This window comes from Rhinolophus ferrumequinum, chromosome 22, assembly GCF_004115265.2.
Source record: "Rhinolophus ferrumequinum isolate MPI-CBG mRhiFer1 chromosome 22, mRhiFer1_v1.p, whole genome shotgun sequence".
NCBI lineage: Eukaryota > Metazoa > Chordata > Mammalia > Chiroptera > Rhinolophidae > Rhinolophus > Rhinolophus ferrumequinum.
This window is the reverse complement of record NC_046305.1, coordinates 1,910,001-1,927,669: the sequence shown is the minus strand read 5'-3', so window position 1 is coordinate 1,927,669 and position 17,669 is coordinate 1,910,001. Positions and strand designations below refer to the sequence as shown.

At 52.7% G+C, this 17,669-nt stretch overlaps 2 protein-coding genes across 2 annotated transcripts; one reads left to right on the top strand and one right to left on the bottom strand.

Annotated features, from left to right (window-relative positions):
- The first annotated feature begins 1,136 nt into the window (after positions 1-1,136).
- POM121L2 (POM121 transmembrane nucleoporin like 2) lies at positions 1,137-4,800 on the top strand. The gene is given in 3 exon segments (XM_033092628.1): positions 1,137-2,894; positions 3,489-4,448; positions 4,450-4,800. Coding segments are annotated over 3 exon segments (3,069 nt in total).
- A 2,071-nt stretch (positions 4,801-6,871) lies between these two features.
- Positions 6,872-16,442, bottom strand: PRSS16 (serine protease 16). The gene is made up of 12 exons (XM_033093869.1): positions 16,373-16,442; positions 16,138-16,298; positions 15,213-15,312; positions 14,966-15,095; positions 13,535-13,658; positions 13,230-13,307; positions 13,102-13,149; positions 12,375-12,662; positions 11,453-11,594; positions 9,407-9,586; positions 9,182-9,327; positions 6,872-9,065 (listed from the first exon to the last, which is right to left on the bottom strand). Exons 1-12 carry the CDS (start codon positions 16,440-16,442, stop codon positions 8,997-8,999), a joined length of 1,536 nt encoding a protein of 511 aa, XP_032949760.1. The 3' UTR covers positions 6,872-8,996.
- Between the last annotated feature and the right edge of the window lie 1,227 nt (positions 16,443-17,669).

Genomic DNA, 17,669 nt, shown 5'->3' with positions numbered 1-17,669 from the left:
ATGAAGACTAAATTGTCTAGATCATTTACTATTAAAACAATAAAATTCTTTTTTCTAAATATTCCTTAAAATTAGAAAAAAGGTCATTTTCAAGGGGAAAAATACATAGCTAACTTGGATACAACTATTATGGAGCAACCCAAACGTCCATTTTTATACAAAAACCATAAGGTCTCATTTAATTTGCAGCTCAATATTTTGCTAATCCAGAGTCAACTAAGGGGAACATTCTGGAAAATTCAAAATCAAGTCACTTGTACAGATTACTAAAAGGTTCCTCCTAATCACAACATAATTGGCACAGATTAAATACGACTCTTTCCAGAAAAGGTCGTCGGAAAGGGGGTTCCCTTCGAAACCCACTCTGCCCCAAAGTGGATGCAGATGTCTCCCACTTCTTTGCTCAGGTCCAGGAGCTCGGGCTCGGTTGGGCCGCGTGGGACGTCGAGTGGAGAGATGGCGGAACCAGCCGGCGCCCGCGGGGCTCAGGTTCTGTGTGGATAGACGGGGTGGCCCGCGGCCCCGCTAGACTCAGAGAGCGAGCAATGGGAGGGCGACCAGGATTCCGCCACGGGGCGGCGACCCTGGGTGGGGCCAGGAGGTGGCTGCGTCCGAAGCTTGTCTCCGGGCACATGACGGGCACCGACTGGCTGCACTGGTGCACCGTGGGGCCTCCCGTCATGCGCCCCGGTGCGCGCCGTGCCACTCAGGCGCCGGGCTCCGACTGCGCTCCCTGTTCCGACTCCGGGAATCCGGGAGGCGCCGGGAGCCGGGGCCTTCGAGGCTGGCCGCAGCTCTGCGCGACTAGGCAGCCTCGGTCGCACGGTCCCCCTCGAAACCCTCTCCTCGCCCGCGTTCCCCGCAAGGGAGAGCAGAGGCCCCAGCGCCGGCTTAGACCTCCAAACAGCCGACTACAGGGCTGCCGAGGCCCCGCGTGCCCTCTGTTCCGGGGGGTGCTGACTTGCGGACGCGGGGCCTGGGGGTGTCCCGCGCCCCAAGAGCCTCGCACTTTCCTCGCGCCGGGATCCCAACCGTCACCGAACCCCGCGCACGAGGACTCGGCTGAACCGGCCGACGTCAGAAACCTCGGAGGCCCAAAGCCTCCTCCAAGTCGCCGCGGCGCCTGTCCGCTCGGCATGGGCAGTAACCTGGGCAAGCCGGGACGCCCGCCGCGGGCGCCGGCGGGAGGGCGCGCAAAGGTGCCCCGCAGGCCTGTCAACCGCCGGCCGGTTCAGTCCCTTCACCAGGTCCACCGGGTCCAGTACGTCCACCGCGCACACCCGGCCCCGCGGCTCAGACCCTGGAGAAGGCGGCAGACCTGGGATGCCGCCAGGCCCACCGTGCGGGTGGTCGGTGAGGACGGGAGGCGCTTTCCCATAAGGAGGCCGCAGGATTCCATCGTAGGGCCTCTTCCCTCAGCCTTGTGGGAAAGTTACTGGAATTTCAGGATTTGGTCTCCTCGGCAGCCCAGGGCACCATGGAGCCCGGTGACCATCAAGATCTCTCCTCCAGAACAGAGAGGGGTTGCCTCCAAGTCCCCAGCACAGATCAGCTCTGTGGAGTCCTCACCCTCAGAGAAGCCCCCTGGCCCATGTGCAAAGGAGACAGTGCTGAGGGCTCTCAGAGAGTGCAAGAAGGGGAGAGTGAGGACACAAGAACCACTCTTCCCTGAGGGGCTGCACAGTGAGAAGAGTCCAGACACCAAGCCATCTGCATTTAAGCCTCTGGTGCAAAATGGAGTCTGCACGTCCTTTGTGCCCAGGCCTGGGTCTCTGAAGAGAAGCCTGGACGCCGGGAGCTCAGACCACAACTTGCATAAAAGGCCCAGTCGCTCCTCGGTGAGCTCCTGGGTGAGCACACAGACAGGCGGCCCCTGTAGCTCCAAGAGAAACGCCATCACCAGCTCTTACAGCTCTTCCAGAGGTTTCTCTGAGCGTTGGAAGAGAAGTGTTCCCAGGGCATCATTCCAGATGCCAGAGTGGCCAATAAAAAAGAAAGAAAAAGGCCATCAGCATCGCTCTCCAGTCCCACTGGTATCAGAGGAGTCCCCAGCAGCATCTGGCTGCACGAGACAGCAGAACCAGAAGACTCCATGGCTGCTCTCCAGCCCTGCGAGCCCCCCGACACTGACCTCACCTCCCCAGCTTGGGGGTGCAGTCCCCAAAGGGGACCTGGGCTTGAAGAAAGCTGGAGTCCAGCAGGGCCACGAAACCAGAAAGGATGCAACAGAGGTCACCACAGCCTCTGTCCACAACTCTTGGTCCCCTGTTCCACCCTGCCTAGCTCTCACCCTGCCTCCTGCAGGTGCAGCTCCCACCCAGGGCACAAACCCTCAGGTGGGGTCTCCAGGTCTGCTGGCCTTCCCACCTGCTGGAGAGGGCAGCAGTGTGGCCCCTCCACCTCCGAAGACACCCAGCCTGCTGGCCCCACTCGGGTGCTCACGGTCAGAGCCTCTCCCAGGTCCCTCTTCAGACACAAAGCCCACGGCTGCTGTCACCCTTCTGAACCCTGCTTCTCCCATATCACCAGTCACTGACACCACACAGCCACCTGTGACCTCTCAGGCTGACTGGTCAGCCAGGACCCCAGACCCACGTGCCATCACTCCTGCAGCGCTCTCTACACAAAGGACTTTGTTTGGGAAGGTGAAGAAACCAGCTGGCCATCATTCTACACCTGCATCTCCTGCTACAACCTCTGCTGACCTCATGTTGAAATGCATTTGGGGGCCCCCAACCAACGGAGAGACTGCAGACACCTCGCATCCCAGAATCTTAGTCACAGCTGTGGCACCTCCACCTCTGAGCACCGTGACGCCCACCTTCAAGCCTGTGTTTGGCGGCACAGGACCACTTACAACTCTGCCCGTGACAGCTCCTTTCACTTTCAAGCTGGCTTTTCCTCCAGCTCCTCCTGCTTCTACGCACGCCCCTCACGGCCTGCCCCAAGCTGCCTCTGCAGTCATGTCCACCGCTCCTTTCTCTTTCAAGCAGGCTTTTCCTCCAGCTCCTCCTGCTTCTACCCACGCCCCTCACGGCCTGCCCCAAGCTGCCTCTGCAGTCATGTCCACCGCTCCTTTCTCTTTCAAGCAGGCTTTTCCTCCAGCTCCTCCTGCTTCTACCCACGCCCCTCACGGCCTGCCCCAAGCTGCCTCTGCAGTCATGTCCACCGCTCCTTTCTCTTTCAAGCAGGCTTTTCCTCCAGCTCCTCCTGCTTCTACCCAAGCCCCTCACGGCCTGCCCCAAGCTGCCTCTGCAGTCATGTCCACCGCTCCTTTCTCTTTCAAGCAGGCTTTTCCTCCAGCTCCTCCTGCTTCTACCCAAGCCCCTCACGGCCTGCCCCAAGCTGGCTCTGCAGTCATGTCCACCGCTCCTTTCTCTTTCAAGCTGGCTTTTCCTCCAGCTCCTCCTGCTTCTACCCATGCCCCTCACGGCCTGCCCCAAGCTGCCTCTGCAGTCATGTCCACCGCTCCTTTCTCTTTCAAGCAGGCTTTTCCTCCAGCTCTTCCTGCTTCTACCCACGCCCCCCATGGCCTGCCCCAGGCTACCTCTGCAATCATGCCCACAACCCCAGCCAGCACATACAAAGGCTCTTCTTTCAAGCCATCTGTGCGTTGTGATGCAGTGGGTGTCACCAGTACTGTGGGCACCACGCCCTCTCTCCCTTCCGCTGGGCACACTTTCCTTCTTGGGGCTGCCCAAGCTGGCAGGGCCAACTTCTCCCCAGCCACAGGTTTCACAGTCCTATCTCACCAGTGTCCTGCCACTCCTACAGCACACAGAGTCACCTCCTTTAGCCAGGTTCTTCCCAGTGCTGTTCAGATATCCCCTAGTAGAAACAATGCCAATCTTAGGGGTATGGGCAGCCTTCTGCCAGCCTCAGCCCTCGGAACCAGAAACCAGCCTGCACTGTCATCTGGCATCTCCAAACCAACCTCAATATTCACAGTTCCCTGGGGGTCAAGCTCAAAGCCACCTTTCCCACGACCCTTGGGAGTCACTCCCCAGCCTGCATTTGGGGCATCAGGTGAGCAAAAGCAAAGGGCCCCCCAAGCAGCCCTTGGCCCAAGCTTCAATAGCCCTTTCATCTTTGGAAACTCAGCCGGACTGTCCCCAACCCAGGCCCCAATCCCAACCCCAGCTCAGCCGGCCATCAGCAGCCACACTCAGCTGGCCTTTGGGGCGTTGATACCCTCAGCCTCCACCTTCCATGTCCAGCCGGGCTTCAGCAGCACCCCAGCAGGCTTTCTCTTTGGTCAAGCTAGTGCCAGTGGTTTTGGATTTGTCACCCAGAGTGGGGTTTGTGGCTCAGTGTTTGGCAGCACAGCCCCACGACCTTTTGCCTTTGGGGGAGTAGTGACCCCTATGGACTGTGGGGAGTCTGGGGTCAGTGTGACTGCCCCAGACAAGAGCTCCAACTCTGGAATGTTCTATGTTGGAGCAAGGCAGGGGGGGGGCCGCTCGTACCGTCACACCCTTTGGGAAAGTCTGCAGCCAGAGCTCCCAGGGCCTGACCAGCCACAGCACTCCTTTTGCCTCAAGGAGGGCAAGCATTTCTGCAAGAAAAACTGTGTTTCGGGCCCCCCACATGGTCCCCTTGGCTCAGAGCACCCCTGTCCCTGGGCCAGTTAAGACAGGTAGCAGCCTTGGCTTTGGGGTCCCCTCTCCACATGCTCAGGGCTCCGTTGGGAGAGAGTCTTTCAGGTCATTGGCCCCTTCATTTTCCTTCGGTGCAAAACCCAAAACCCCAAAGAATCGTGAGCAAGGGCACGCCCGGAGGCATCGTGCCCACAGGAAATAGCCTGCACCCCTCACCCACACCCTGCCTCGGACCTCAGCATTGTTGGGAAGAGCTCAGTCTCTTCCATTTCTCTTAAAGAAAAATGCCCAGATTTACAGCTAGAGCATTGCATGCTCACGGGAGGGTCTTTATCTAGAAGGTGGAGCACCAGGGTGTCCAGAGGTGACGGCAGAAACTGGGTGGAACCTCTGTGACTTGCTCTCTGCCTCAGGTGTGAACTCAGTCAGGACACTGCCTCCTGCTTGTCCCCTGGGAACAGACCTGCCAGGAAGGCAGCAGGTGCCGCACACCCTGTTGCGTCTTTGGGAGGAGGACTAGATTCTAAGTCTTAGATTTATGGCTCTGAGAAGTGGTTCCCTTTTGTGGCCCTGGGAATGCTGAGTTCTCATTCTTGCTGCTGTGCTCCTCGGTGACTTCTTGGAGGCGTTTTGATGTAATTTTCCCTGGAGTCCAGCTTTTCCTTGAGGACCAATGGTCAACCCTGAGGGCATCCACGTGTGCCGCTTGTGCTGTACCACTTCCCTGACCAAGTTGTTTTGATCTTTTACCAAGAGAGGTGGTGTTCCAGCCTCACCCTCCTCTCTGCCAATTCAGCCCCTAAGAGGTGGGTGAGTGAAGACTCAGCCTGTCAGACCCAGAGGTCACACCTCCTTCCAGAAAAGGGAAGCTGCTGGCCAGTGTCTCTGCAGGTCAGAGCAGGCAGGTGGGCCTTTGCTGTTTGCTGCTTGTCATTCAGCACTCCACCATGCACGTAGAGACAGGCCTCTTCACGGGGTCTAATGTGATGTGCGGTGTGCTTTAGGTTGAGTTTGGATGAGCAGTGACTTGCTCTGTTGCTGGAGCCGGACTTCCCTGTGCAAAGGTTTTTGGGACCTGGCTAACTGGACGAGACAAGTAGCCGCACTTTATGGCTGAATGCCGATTTTCAAGTTTTCTGACTTTAAAGGATGACTTCTCAGGAAGAAGCAGGGCCAGCAGAGGGACAGACAGGTGGTGTGACCTTACTGCTTCTCTCTACACCATAGATCACGATCCCTCCAGCAGGAGCCGGAAATGCTCAGTTAGGGAACCAGAGCCCACACCTCACTTTCCTTTTAATGTGAACCTGCAAACTCCCCGCCACATTTTTCTCTCTCCGGGATGGGGTAGGCAGGGCCTGGGAACTAAGGGAGAGAGCAAAGAAGGGCAGATTCCTGGGCTGACCTCTGCTCAACAACCAGTGTGAGGCCTTTGAATGAACTGTGACCTACTCCTCAGCACTTCTTACCATCCTGATGGAGGAAAAATCCCAACAAAACAAAAGGCGAGAATGACTCCCCCACTCCCCGGTACAGCTATCTCCTGCTATCTCCTGTTTTATGGATACGTCGGAAAGGGCCAAATTGGAAAAGTACGACATCTTAAACTGATGGATAAAATAAAAGTAAATTGTCTAAATAAGTCTATGATATTGGAATTACTGTTATCAATTTGGCAGCAGAAACCCAAGCCTACCCAGTGAGTAAGGAAAGACTCAGGATCTAAACCCTAACGGCTCCAAAGTCTGCTACTTCTCCCTCACATAGCAAATCACCAAGGTTAGAAGTCTAGCCCAGGTCTGTTTGACTCTAAATATCCAAGCTGTTTACTCCAAAAAAATAAATGGGTGATGCCACATCATGTAACTTGCTCACACAGTCACATGCATGTAGTTACGTACCTCCTGTCACCTCTGCCGTACTCTACCTGCTAGAATAAAGTTCAACTCAGACACGCAAGGCAAGAGACCACACAAGGACATGGATATCTGGAGGGAGGAGGGTTCCTGGGGACCATATTCGGAGTCTGTGCGCCACTGGCTTCTGGTCAGCTCATCTCCACCTATGACACGTGTGTCATGTCCTACATAGTCAACATGATAAAAAATGAAAAATACAGTGCTAGGCTGGGAGTGGGCGGGCGTGGTCCACTCAGCTGAAGGCACCTAGAAAGGATTTATTGAAATAATTGTATTTAACATAGAGTATACTATACAGATTTTAACATACTACTTTTTATTTAATATCATATGTGCATTAGCACATCTTCCCACTACAACAAATACTCTTTGAAAATATAATTCTGAAAGTTGCATATATTTCACCAAAGGGAGGACACTTAGGGACCATACGCTGCATGTCTGTCCTGTGTTCACCGCAGCAAACGCATTAGCTCACAAATGAACGGAAGATTATAGTTGAGACATCCTAATTATTTTTTTAATAATGCTGAGACGAATATCTCTGTGTGAAAAATCTGTATCTACATCTGTATTTTCAAAGGGTTGAAGCTTAGAAGTGGAATCACTGGGTAAATATGGAGAAACACCTTCAGACTCTTGTTAATATGTTTCTTTCAGAATTGTTGGTCCTTGTGTCCCTTCCCAGGGTTGTTATAAGTGTCAAATGAAATGTCCTTGACCAATGAAAGATCTTTCTCTGTCTTAGAAACTCATCTTCTTTTCCACATTTTCTTTCAGCGTGTCTGTCTTTCTCTTATTGAGTAACAGAAGGATTCCCCTCACTATGAATCCTTTGTATTGCAATAACTTCTCCCCCTTAGAAACTTGGGTCATTACATGTACAATGATTCATAGTTTATTCTTCTTATTGCTAAGTAGGATTCTATTTCCTAAACAGACCACAATTTCTCTATGCAAGGAAATGTGAGGCAGCTGATGCCACATACATTGGCTCGTGGCACAAATCGACTAGTGGGGTGGCACCACGGGTGCGTGCTGGCCCGTGTCCCAGAGCTCGGTGGATTGAGGCTGTCCTGAGCCATGGCTGTTTCTGTGACACTCAGTTCTTTTTTCCTAGATCTCAGGTAGAAGACATGGTGGAGAAAGTCAATTTACAGATGCCCCTCCCACTTTGTCCACTCCTAAAATGCACTAAGACCCTTCTTCTAGTTTTTATGAATTGCTCAGCATTTTATCTTCCTATCTTTTTTTTTCTTTTTCTTTTTTTTGAAAACCTATACCGCTCACTCATTTTAAAAGAGAGGCAAATTTCCCTCCCTTCTTGAGAGAGAAGAGGTGACAAATTTACTGTTACTTTCCAATGGACCAGCATTATATCTTCCAATGAATAGAATGTACACTTGTCTCTGGTTATGGTTTTGTATTTTCTTTACAGTGGAAGGAAAGACACTTTTCTTGATTTCTGCCTGATGACTATATTGTATTTCAACTTGGGCATGAATTTCCTGCTCATTGTCACTTCTCTATGTGCTCCTATGCATGATTTATCAAATTTAGATCAAGTTAATTGTAGGAAAAGATGGTGTGTGACAGGTTTGTACAAAAGACTAAAAGAGAGACAGAGAAAGAAGGAAAAAGAGTAAGTGACAGGAAGATAAACAGAGGCAGTGAGGAAGAGCAGGAGACAAGAACAGAGAGAGCCTGGGGGAGACAGAGGGATTAAGAAGGACAAAGGAAGTCTGAGAGAGAAGGAAGTAGAGGCAGAGTTAGAGAGTGACAGAGAAAGTGCCTAAGGTGACACAGAGACCAGAAATGAGAGACAGAATCAGAGCACTGCAGACAATCAAGGGAAGATCAAGCGAGAGAGGAGCAGCGTAGAGAGAGACATTGAGAGAGAGATGGGGCAGAGAAATAAACAGAGAAGCAGACGGAAACACAGAGGGACAGGAAGACAGGTATTTGGAGAAACAGGAGACTGAGGGACAAATAGAGACAGGGATGGGACAGAGAGTAAGAGACCAGGGGAGGGGGCACAGTGAGAGAAAGGGTGAGAAGCAGACGGGTCAGGGTCTGAGATCCAGACAGAGACACTGGAAGGAGCCCAGCCCCAGAGCTGAGCAGAGCTGAGCAGAGCTGAGCAGAGCAGAGCAGAGCAGAGTGGAGCAGAGCATGAGCAGGGACCTGATGACAGGGAGGGCACCAGCATGAAGAGTGACCTTTCTTTAATATTAAAATACCAGCATTCACAGAGAAAATAATCATCTACTTTTATTGGCAGACCCCTTTGTCTCTAACAGAGCACTTTTCATTGTGAGTGAGGATGTTTGCAGTCACAAGTCTGACATGTAGGACAGGTAGGTGCTGAATCCCAATTCCTGGGAATTTCCTCTGTGAACACCAGCTGCTTTCTCCTGTGCAGTGAGTGAATGCGTCCAAGACTGAGGTGGCTTTGCAGGCAGTGGCCAGGATGTGGGGCTCAGACCCCACCCCTGCCCGGGCTCTCCTTTGCCAGCCTGAGCCAGGTGTGCAGCTGCTGGAAGATGCTCTGTGGAGAGGTGGGGAGAGCTCTGAAAGTCAGACCCCAGCACTAGTAGAAGGCAGGGAAGTGCGAATTAGCATGCAAATGACAATGCAAATCACCCAGAGCTTTTGCTCTCTTACCTGGCGCCCTAGGCGGAGGCTGGGGGAGTCTGAGGGCCTCTCAGGTGCCATATCCATGCAGTGGGAGGCACCAGGGATGAGAAGGGCTGACACCGAGGGTCCCAAGGTCTGGGTTACACTTAGCACGTGCCAGGGGTCTGCGTCCCCTGAAAAGAAAGGAGAGAATGTTGTGCTGAACCGTGGCGAGGTGGAGACATAGGCTCCAGGTTCTGATGGTATGCTCACCATTAACGAACAGCACGTGGGTGGCCCCTGGGCTCTGGCCACCATAGTAGGAGTTCGTCTGGGCCACAGCCTGGGCTATGGATGAAGTTGAGAGCCCAAACACCTGCTCACACAGCTCTAGCTGGGAGGGCAGCGCTGGGAGCTGAGAGAAAGGGCATTTAGGGTCCTCACAGGTGACATCTGTGGAGGAAGATATCTATAAATGTGGAGTATAAACCCAACCCCCACTCTCCTTCAATAATCATTTACAGAGCTCTCCCCAGTGATGACCAAGACAGCTCTGGACCCTCCCTGTGAGAGACACACTCCCCAGCCCAGACAGCGATGGCCCCGATGATCAGGGCTGGGATGGGAAATTAATAAGGATAAAATACAATGACTGTATGTGAAAAATAGGATATTCATGTTTCCCAGTTTAAAGAAAGCTCTTACACCTAACTGGACTGCTCAACCAACAGAGGATTTAAAATAAAAATTCCTAGGAAGTGAGGCAGACAACATCTGTTGTGGACAGCTAACCCCAGATTCCAGACCAGGCCTGCGTAACCTTACACCTTCATGTTTCCTTTTCCCCCTTACTTTAGTTCCTACATATCTCACAAAAAAATATGAGAGGCCAAACACTCACTATGATAGTTACTGTTTTCTTTTCCCCCTATTTCTGACTGGTAAGATAAGTCAGCACCGGGCATCATCTTTAAACCTACTTCAGGGTCCAAATGTACAACTAGTTACACACACAGTTAAGGGTGTTTAACGCCTGGGGGTGTCACCTCCAATAATGGTACCAGATTTGAAAGAATACTTTTTCCTTGGGCAGCTATTACCATGATTCCATAGCAATAGCCAACCAGGAAAACTCTTTACATTTCCTTATGTGACTTTTATCTGACAATAGAATTACTCTTGACCATATCCTAGCTGAGCAAGGTAGGGTTTGTTCTGTTGTTAATACCTCCTGGTGTACTTGGATAAAACACCTCTGGTAAATTAAAGATGAAACTAGATAACATCTGGACACAAACCAAATGATTGCATATACTGCCCACTGACACCTCGTGGCTCTTTAATATCTGCAGCTAACTGCCCTCAGTTATTTCCTCCTGGTTCAGATTTATTCTTCACAGTGGACTTGACATTTTGTTTGTTATTATAGAAGTTTTTGCTGTCATAAATCCTTGTTTTACACAGCTCGGTGTTATAAAGACACCACTCTGATAATGGTTACTCAACGCTTTGAGATGATCAGTGAAGCCCACGAGACTTCATACGAGAAACCTCCAGAAACTACAGGTGTTTGTCCTGAAGGAAACATGGTGGCATAGCCTTCCTCTATGCTGCCGCTCTTGTTGCTCAGTTGTGGCCTAAAACCCCTTGGAAAACACTTTCCTTCGTACGTGGGACATGCCACACCAAGGGCTGAGCCTTCCTGGTGACGAGGGACCGGCACAGGTATGACATACGCAAAATGAGCCACCTGAAATGATGCTTTAATAACCCATCAGTGCTGCTTTCCAATGGTTGATCAGCGATGCTTTCAGGGAAAGAGCTTAAGCAAAATGGGGGAAAAGGTAAAAATAATACAAACGGAGCCGGGGCTGCCGTCCCAGAGGAACTGCCTTGCACATCTTATGTTTCCACCTTTGGGATGTTAAAAAAGGGCAAGATAACCTTCAAACTGGGCCTAAAGCAACGCTGTGCCCCAAAGAACTGTTTGCAAAGATAACTAGAAAGCAGATAAAATGACTACTGGACTGATGGCTACTGCACTGGAAATTAAAAACACTGTTTGGAGTCAGCATCCCATGTTAGCTTTTCTGCACCAATAGCAATGCCTTCCTTCTATATGGAATTGTTCCCCTTCGCCCTCTCATAAATACCCACTGCCTTTGTCTCTGCATCGGAACACTATTTGGACTGCTGCCTGAATCAGTGCTTCCCAAATAGCTATTCTTATTGATCTCAAGTAAATGTTTGTTGCCTCTCACTCTTAACAGCCTTTTTATTTTCATGTTAACAGGGGTGAGGGTTGGGCCAGTCACTCACAGAAGCCGAACTCAGTACATGTCTGGTATAACCACTGCCGGTCACCCACGCCGGACATTTGGGGTTCTGTGACCCTCAGCTGTGCCACTGTCTCTGCTCGGGAGAAGCTTAAACACCTCTGGCCCAGTCTGTGTAAGACAACCTAGGGGACAGTACACATACATACATTCGTATATACACACATTCATAAATTCTTCCCTTCCCCTCAGCAAGCCAGGGCCTGGAGGCATAGGTCCCTACAAGTCAAAGGTCAGAAGTCAGGAGAGGAAATTCCTGAGTTCTCGTGGGAGTCAGTGGTCAGAGGGGGTGGGTGCCTGGGTCTGCGTGGGTTAGAGATTAAGGTACTAAATGACTGGGACCTTATTACCTGAGAGTCCTTGGGCAAGTGATATTTTGGATCTCAGTTTCTTCATCTATAAATGGGGACAATAATAGTCGGTATGTCCCAGAACTATTGGGAGAATTCAGTGAAATAATATATGTGAAGTACTTTGCACAGCACTTGATGCAGATGGCGCTGTAAAAGTGACAGCTGGATTGCAACTGTGGATTCCCAAGATGGATGTCCCGGACTCCAGAACTCTGTCCTCACGGCTACCTACATGTTTTCATTCATTCTACAAATACTAAGTAAGTCCTTGCTATGTGCCATACACAGTTGCAGATCCCAGGAAAAGGACGGAACAAGACAGTCACAATAGATAGCATAACCTCTAATTTTGCATGGTGTGTGCCAGGCTCCCTGGCGAGCGCATCACACGCCTCCCTTCATTTCACCTCCCAGGAGCCCTGTGGGGTGTCATCCTCATTTGACAGATAGGAAACTAAAGCTCAGAAAGGGTTTAGGCTGCCCAAGATCGCACAGCGGAGGCGGAGCGGTGGCCCTTGTCTGCCGGCCCCCCGCCCGCTCAGGGGAGCTCACCTGCACTGCCTGACGCAGCCCGCCGTAGGGCCTGGGGCGGCTGCCATTGCCCCCGCCCTGGAGGAGTCCACAGAGCTGTCGCACGTTCAGCGGCGTCCCCGCCTGACCGTCATACTGCACTGCACCTCCCACTACAGCCTGCAGCGCCCCCAGCAGCTCCGCCTGGTCCTCCGCGCGGACCAAGGACGCGCATGCGCCCAGCTCCGCTCTCAGCGCCGCTCGGGCCGCTCCGCCGGCGCGCAGCCGCCTCTCCACCTCCGCGAAGGCTGTGGACGCCGCCGCCCGGCACTGCGGGAAGAAAGAGAGGCAGCGTCGGCGGAGATCAGGGCCTGGGCCCCACCTCTCCCTTCCACAACGAGCGTCCTCCTGGGCTGCCCACCTCCCCAAGCCCGAGCCTCCCTGGGGGTCGAACCAGGCCTGAAAGACGCTCTGCCTTCCTTCGCTCCTTCTCTGGGTCGTCCCCCAGGCCCCGCCCCACACTGACCCTCACCTCCTGATAGGGTCGTCCCTCCTCAGGCCCCGCCCTCCTAAGCCCCGCCCCCTTGGGGGCACCTCCCCTCGGAGGCTGGGACCCATTCTCAGTTCCAACGTCCTTACAGCATCCGTCCATCTCTCTGGGTTCCCACCTCCCCAGACCCGGCCATCTTGTAGGTTGCGCCCTTTCCTTTGGCTGCAACTTGAAGGTCTTCTCTGCTCCCCAGCCCCACCAGACTGGCCCCACTCCTACCTCCCAGGACCCGCCGATCGCCGCGCTCGTCAGGCTCCTGGACACCACCTGTGGTCCGACGGCAGGAGAAGAGGCGCATCAGGCGCTGAGAGATCCTGCTCTGTCCGGACCCCGCCCTCCTCCCTTACCTCGTTGTACACGGAGAAATCCAGCACCGCTCGCACCGGGGCGGAGGAGGCTACCGCCGCGAAGATGAGATGCGGGAACTGGGGAGGAGAAGTCGTCAGTTGGGGCCGAGGGCTGGGACCCCTGCCCTTCTACCCTGTGCCACTCACTCCTAGGCCAGTCCCTCCCTCTGTATACCGGACCCTTGTAAAGACAGCTGTGGAAAGCTCTTGGGGAGGAGGGTGTGGGGAGAGGGTGTTCCTATCACTCGAGATAGGGACCCCGAGATCAAACCTCCCACCCCCACCCCGCCCAGGAGTCCCGGGACCTTCAGTCGGGCCCAGGCGGCCAGGGATCCGGCATAAGAGCCTCCGAAGCAGACCCAAGGGCTGGAGGAGGAGACGTTGAGGAGGCGGGAGAGCGTGAGGCGGGCGGAGACCACATCGGCCAGCCTGGGTTCAAGGGAATTCTGGTTGGTCACCGCTGGAATCTCTGAAGGTCCCCCCTCTGTGCAGGCAGAGACCCAGAGACGTGCACGGGGAGTGTGGTCAGAAGCCAGGGCCCTTTCTTCATGAGCAATCCCTGAGGATTCCATTCCCACATCCATTTCCGCACGTGTGCCTGGGCCAGGGGAAACCCTCTGGGAAACCTCCACCCTCTGTCCCTTCCAGATTAGGTGGGAGAGGAAAAATCCCCAAGGCACTTTAGGCGGAATCCTGACTAATATAGGAGAGGTGGGGGGCAGTCCAGAAGAGTGACTCAGGAAGAGTAGGAGTCTTAGGCTGGATAGGTTAGAGTGTGCGTGGAGGGGGAGACAATTAGAGAGAAAAACAGATGTTGGGGATATGTCTAACATCCTCTTTTCTATCCTAAGTGCTTTATTTCTTCCCCAACCTTTCAGAAACGGTTTGCAGTCAGTGCCATCCTACTGCAGTTAGAAAACGGTTTAGGTAGTGAAAAGGTTGAGAGACAGGGAGTAACAGAGAGGCAGAGAGATACAGATGGAGACACAGAGAGATGGAGACCAGAGTGAGAGAGAGAAAGGGAAAGAGGATCACAGACAGATACAGAGACACCAAGGAGAGGAAGAGACAAGTGCTGTGGAGAATAAGCAGGTGAAAGGGAAGAAACAGTGGGGTTGTCAACAGGAGCAGGATGCATGGAAGGGAGGAGGGAGGGAGTCATGCAAATATCTGGGGGGAGCCCACTCCGTGCAGAAGAAAGGGTTCAGAGGCTCAAGGCAGCAGTGTGCCTCTGAGGCTGGAGAACAGCAAGGATGTCAGTGCAGCTGGAGCCCAGTCAGAGTGAGAAAGTGGAGGGCAGAGAGTTAAGTGGGTGCCAGAGCCAGTCCGACCTCGGGGCCACTGCAAAGAGTTGACTGTGCTCTGAATGAAGTGAGAGACGTGAGGGGTTTGATCTGGTTTATGCTCCAATAATCACTCTGACTTCATCTGGAGAATAGACTGATGGGGCCAAAGGCAGAAACAACAGTGAGGAGGCTGTGTCATCCAGGTAAGAGACTTGGTGGTCTGGACCAGTAGCCATAGTGTGAGACAAGACAGCAGAATAGTGTAGGAGAAAGAAAGAGGGAGGGACAGAGACCCAGAGATGGAGACAGAAAGAATAAGACAGAAGAAACCATGAGCCAGAGACTCAAGGTCAACTTCGAGCAGTGAAGGAGAGAGACACAGATTCAAAGATGCCAAGACACAGACGCCGTTAGTCCCATGACCCTAAACACTTTCCCTTCCCCACTCACGCATGGCGGCTGGACAAGAAGCGGAGCTGGGCCCTGTCCAGGCCCCCAGCAGGTACACTCAGGCCATAAAACCTATGTTCCAGGCCTATCACCAGGGCCCCCCAGGCTGGGGCCAGGGCTGCAGGGTGCCCTGTGAAGAGTATGAAGAGGGGTACAGGTGGATGGAAGCCCTTGCCGCCCCGTGGTCTCACAGCACGGCAGCACACAGCCCCCCTTCCTGGCTGTCTTTCCCACCCTTGCTTCTTACCTCTCATCACTGAGCCAGGCCCGAGGCTGCCCTCGCCCCCCAGATGTAGGAACACGGGTCCATCCCGGCTGGCCCAATGCTGGTCATTTACCCAATACCGCTGAAAAATTGGGTGAGGAAGAAGAAATGGGATCGTGAGAGTTCTGACGTGTTCTTTATTCCTTGTTTTTTCCAGTCTCCCTCCCTAATGGGTCTTTCTTTCTGCTTAGCAGTATCTGAGATAGGCTTGTTTATGTATGTGTTCATTTCTCTCCTGTTTGTCTCCTTAGAATGTAAGGTCTACAAGGGCAGATATTTTTGCCAACCTTTTCTCCCTTATATGCCCAGGGTCAAGGATAGTGGCGAGCCCATGGTAGGCACTTGCTATATATTGGAATAATCATTGTAGAATAAGTAACAAATGTAGTGGATTTAAGAATTGGGCCTAGGTGAGATGACCTTTGGAGACTGCAGAGTCGGTGTGAAAATGGCAAATTTGTTCATTCATTCAATAGATACCTTCAAGTGCCATGTGGGAGCCAGCGCTAGTTCCAAATCTCTGCTACACATTGAGACCTGGTTGTGGGTTTAGTGTTTAATCTCAAGGACAGTGAGAAGGGAATCTGAGGGGAAGAGAGAGAGAGAGAGAGAGAAAGAGAGAGGGAGAGAGAGAATGACAGAAGGAAAGCCTGAAGGACAGGACCTGAGGGACAAAAAAAGTGGGAGGCTGAGGAAAGAGAAAAGAGAATAGGGGATTGAAGGTAAATCTAAGAAGGGGGGGGGCTGGACTGAAGGCCATAAGGGATACTGACAGCAAGCACAGCGTGACACTGAGAGGTGCAGAGGTGGAGAGATGGGAAGAATGCAGAGGCTGAAGGACAGAACAGGGACATGAGAGGGAAGGGTAGGCAGTGGATTCCCACTCTCCTGTAGGAAGTGACCTCACCTGTAGGAAGGACCGTCTGTCAGATGTGTTGAAGGGATCCAGTGGCTGCTCCAGCCACCCCTCTTTTGGGAGGGCTGTAGCCTCTTGGCCCAGACTCAGGCCCAGGACAGAGCTTTCCTGAAGCTGCCGAATGTGCTCTCCTAGGCGCCTAAGAAGGGAAACTGTGGGACAGGAAAAGGAAGGAGTCAGGCAGGGTCCCCCAGGATCCCCTACCTGACCCTCAGGCTCCACACACCTGTAGCTGAGCCCTCCCAGAGGGAAAAGAGGAGCAGAGGGCCCAGCCACAGGGCAGGCCCCACAGCCATTATGTCCAGTCCTCTGTGCAGGGCGCTAGGCTCTTCTATCCCGTCCCCAGGGCTGGACTTCAGATTTATAGGCTTTCACCAGGAGCTCAGGTTTCCTTTCAGAGCTTGGCTCCCGCCAGGTCAAGCGTCTGTAGGAGCTGCTGATGCTCACAGGGGCAGGGACGCGGAGTCTGTGTACAGAGGCCTGCTGAGGCGGCACCCGGTCCAATTTCTTCTCTCTGCTCCTGATTTTCTCCCTTCTCTTCCCCTGACCTCCCTTCCTCTGTGCCTCAGTCTCCCCTGCCTGTCCTTCAGTCTGCCCCTCTCGACCTCAGGACGTCCCCTGGCCCACTGACACCAGTCTGCCTGCCCCTGTGCACATCTTCCGTCCCTCACACTCAGTCTCTCCTTCCCTTTGTTCCTTAGGTCCCCATCTGTCTTCTCTGTTTCTTTCTTTGTCTCCCAGTCTCACCGGTCTATTTTCCAGTCCCTCCCCTTTGTGCTTCTCCTCAGTCTCCCAACTCATCTGATCCACAATCTCACCACTTTTTTCTGTGCTTTCTCCCGCGCGTGGTTAAGTCCTGTTTGCCACGGAGAGGCGAAGCTCACTTTTTCTTTTCCTTTTCGCGGGAGCGCAGAAAGGGAAATGGATATGTGAAGAGAAGCTCGAAGAAACTTTAACCACTCGTCGTTAAAATGAGCTAGGCCAGGAGGTCGGCTTTGGAAACAGGCGAGGGAGATTTCCTTTCGATTTAAACAAACATAAGAACGTCAGTGAACTTTTTATTCATTTATTTATTTTTTTAATAAAAAGAGGCTCTAGAAGATGGCTGGTTAGCTCAGTTGGTTAGAGCCTGGTGCTAATAACGCCAAGGTTCAATTCCCCTACCAGCCACAAAAAATTCTCTTTTTCCCGATTAAATATTGATTTCATTTCTTAATCCTCAGCAGTGACACCTACCTTCTTTGTCCTCCTCTTCAAAGGCGGGAAAAAGTATATATAAAACGATTTGTGGAAAAAGTGGCATAAAGCCTTCAAAGAAAAATTTTAGTAAAGAAAATGAGGGTGGGAAGTAGTGGTGGCACTAGAGGTGAGCCGAGTCTGGTGACCGCTGATCACCTGAGATCCACGGTTTCCTTGTCCCAGTCTCCGTGTGGCCGTTATGGCTTCGTCTTCCTGGCTGTCTCCTCCTCCTCTGCATTGCGTTTTCAGCACTACTGAGGTGGACACTTCTTACTGTTAAATTC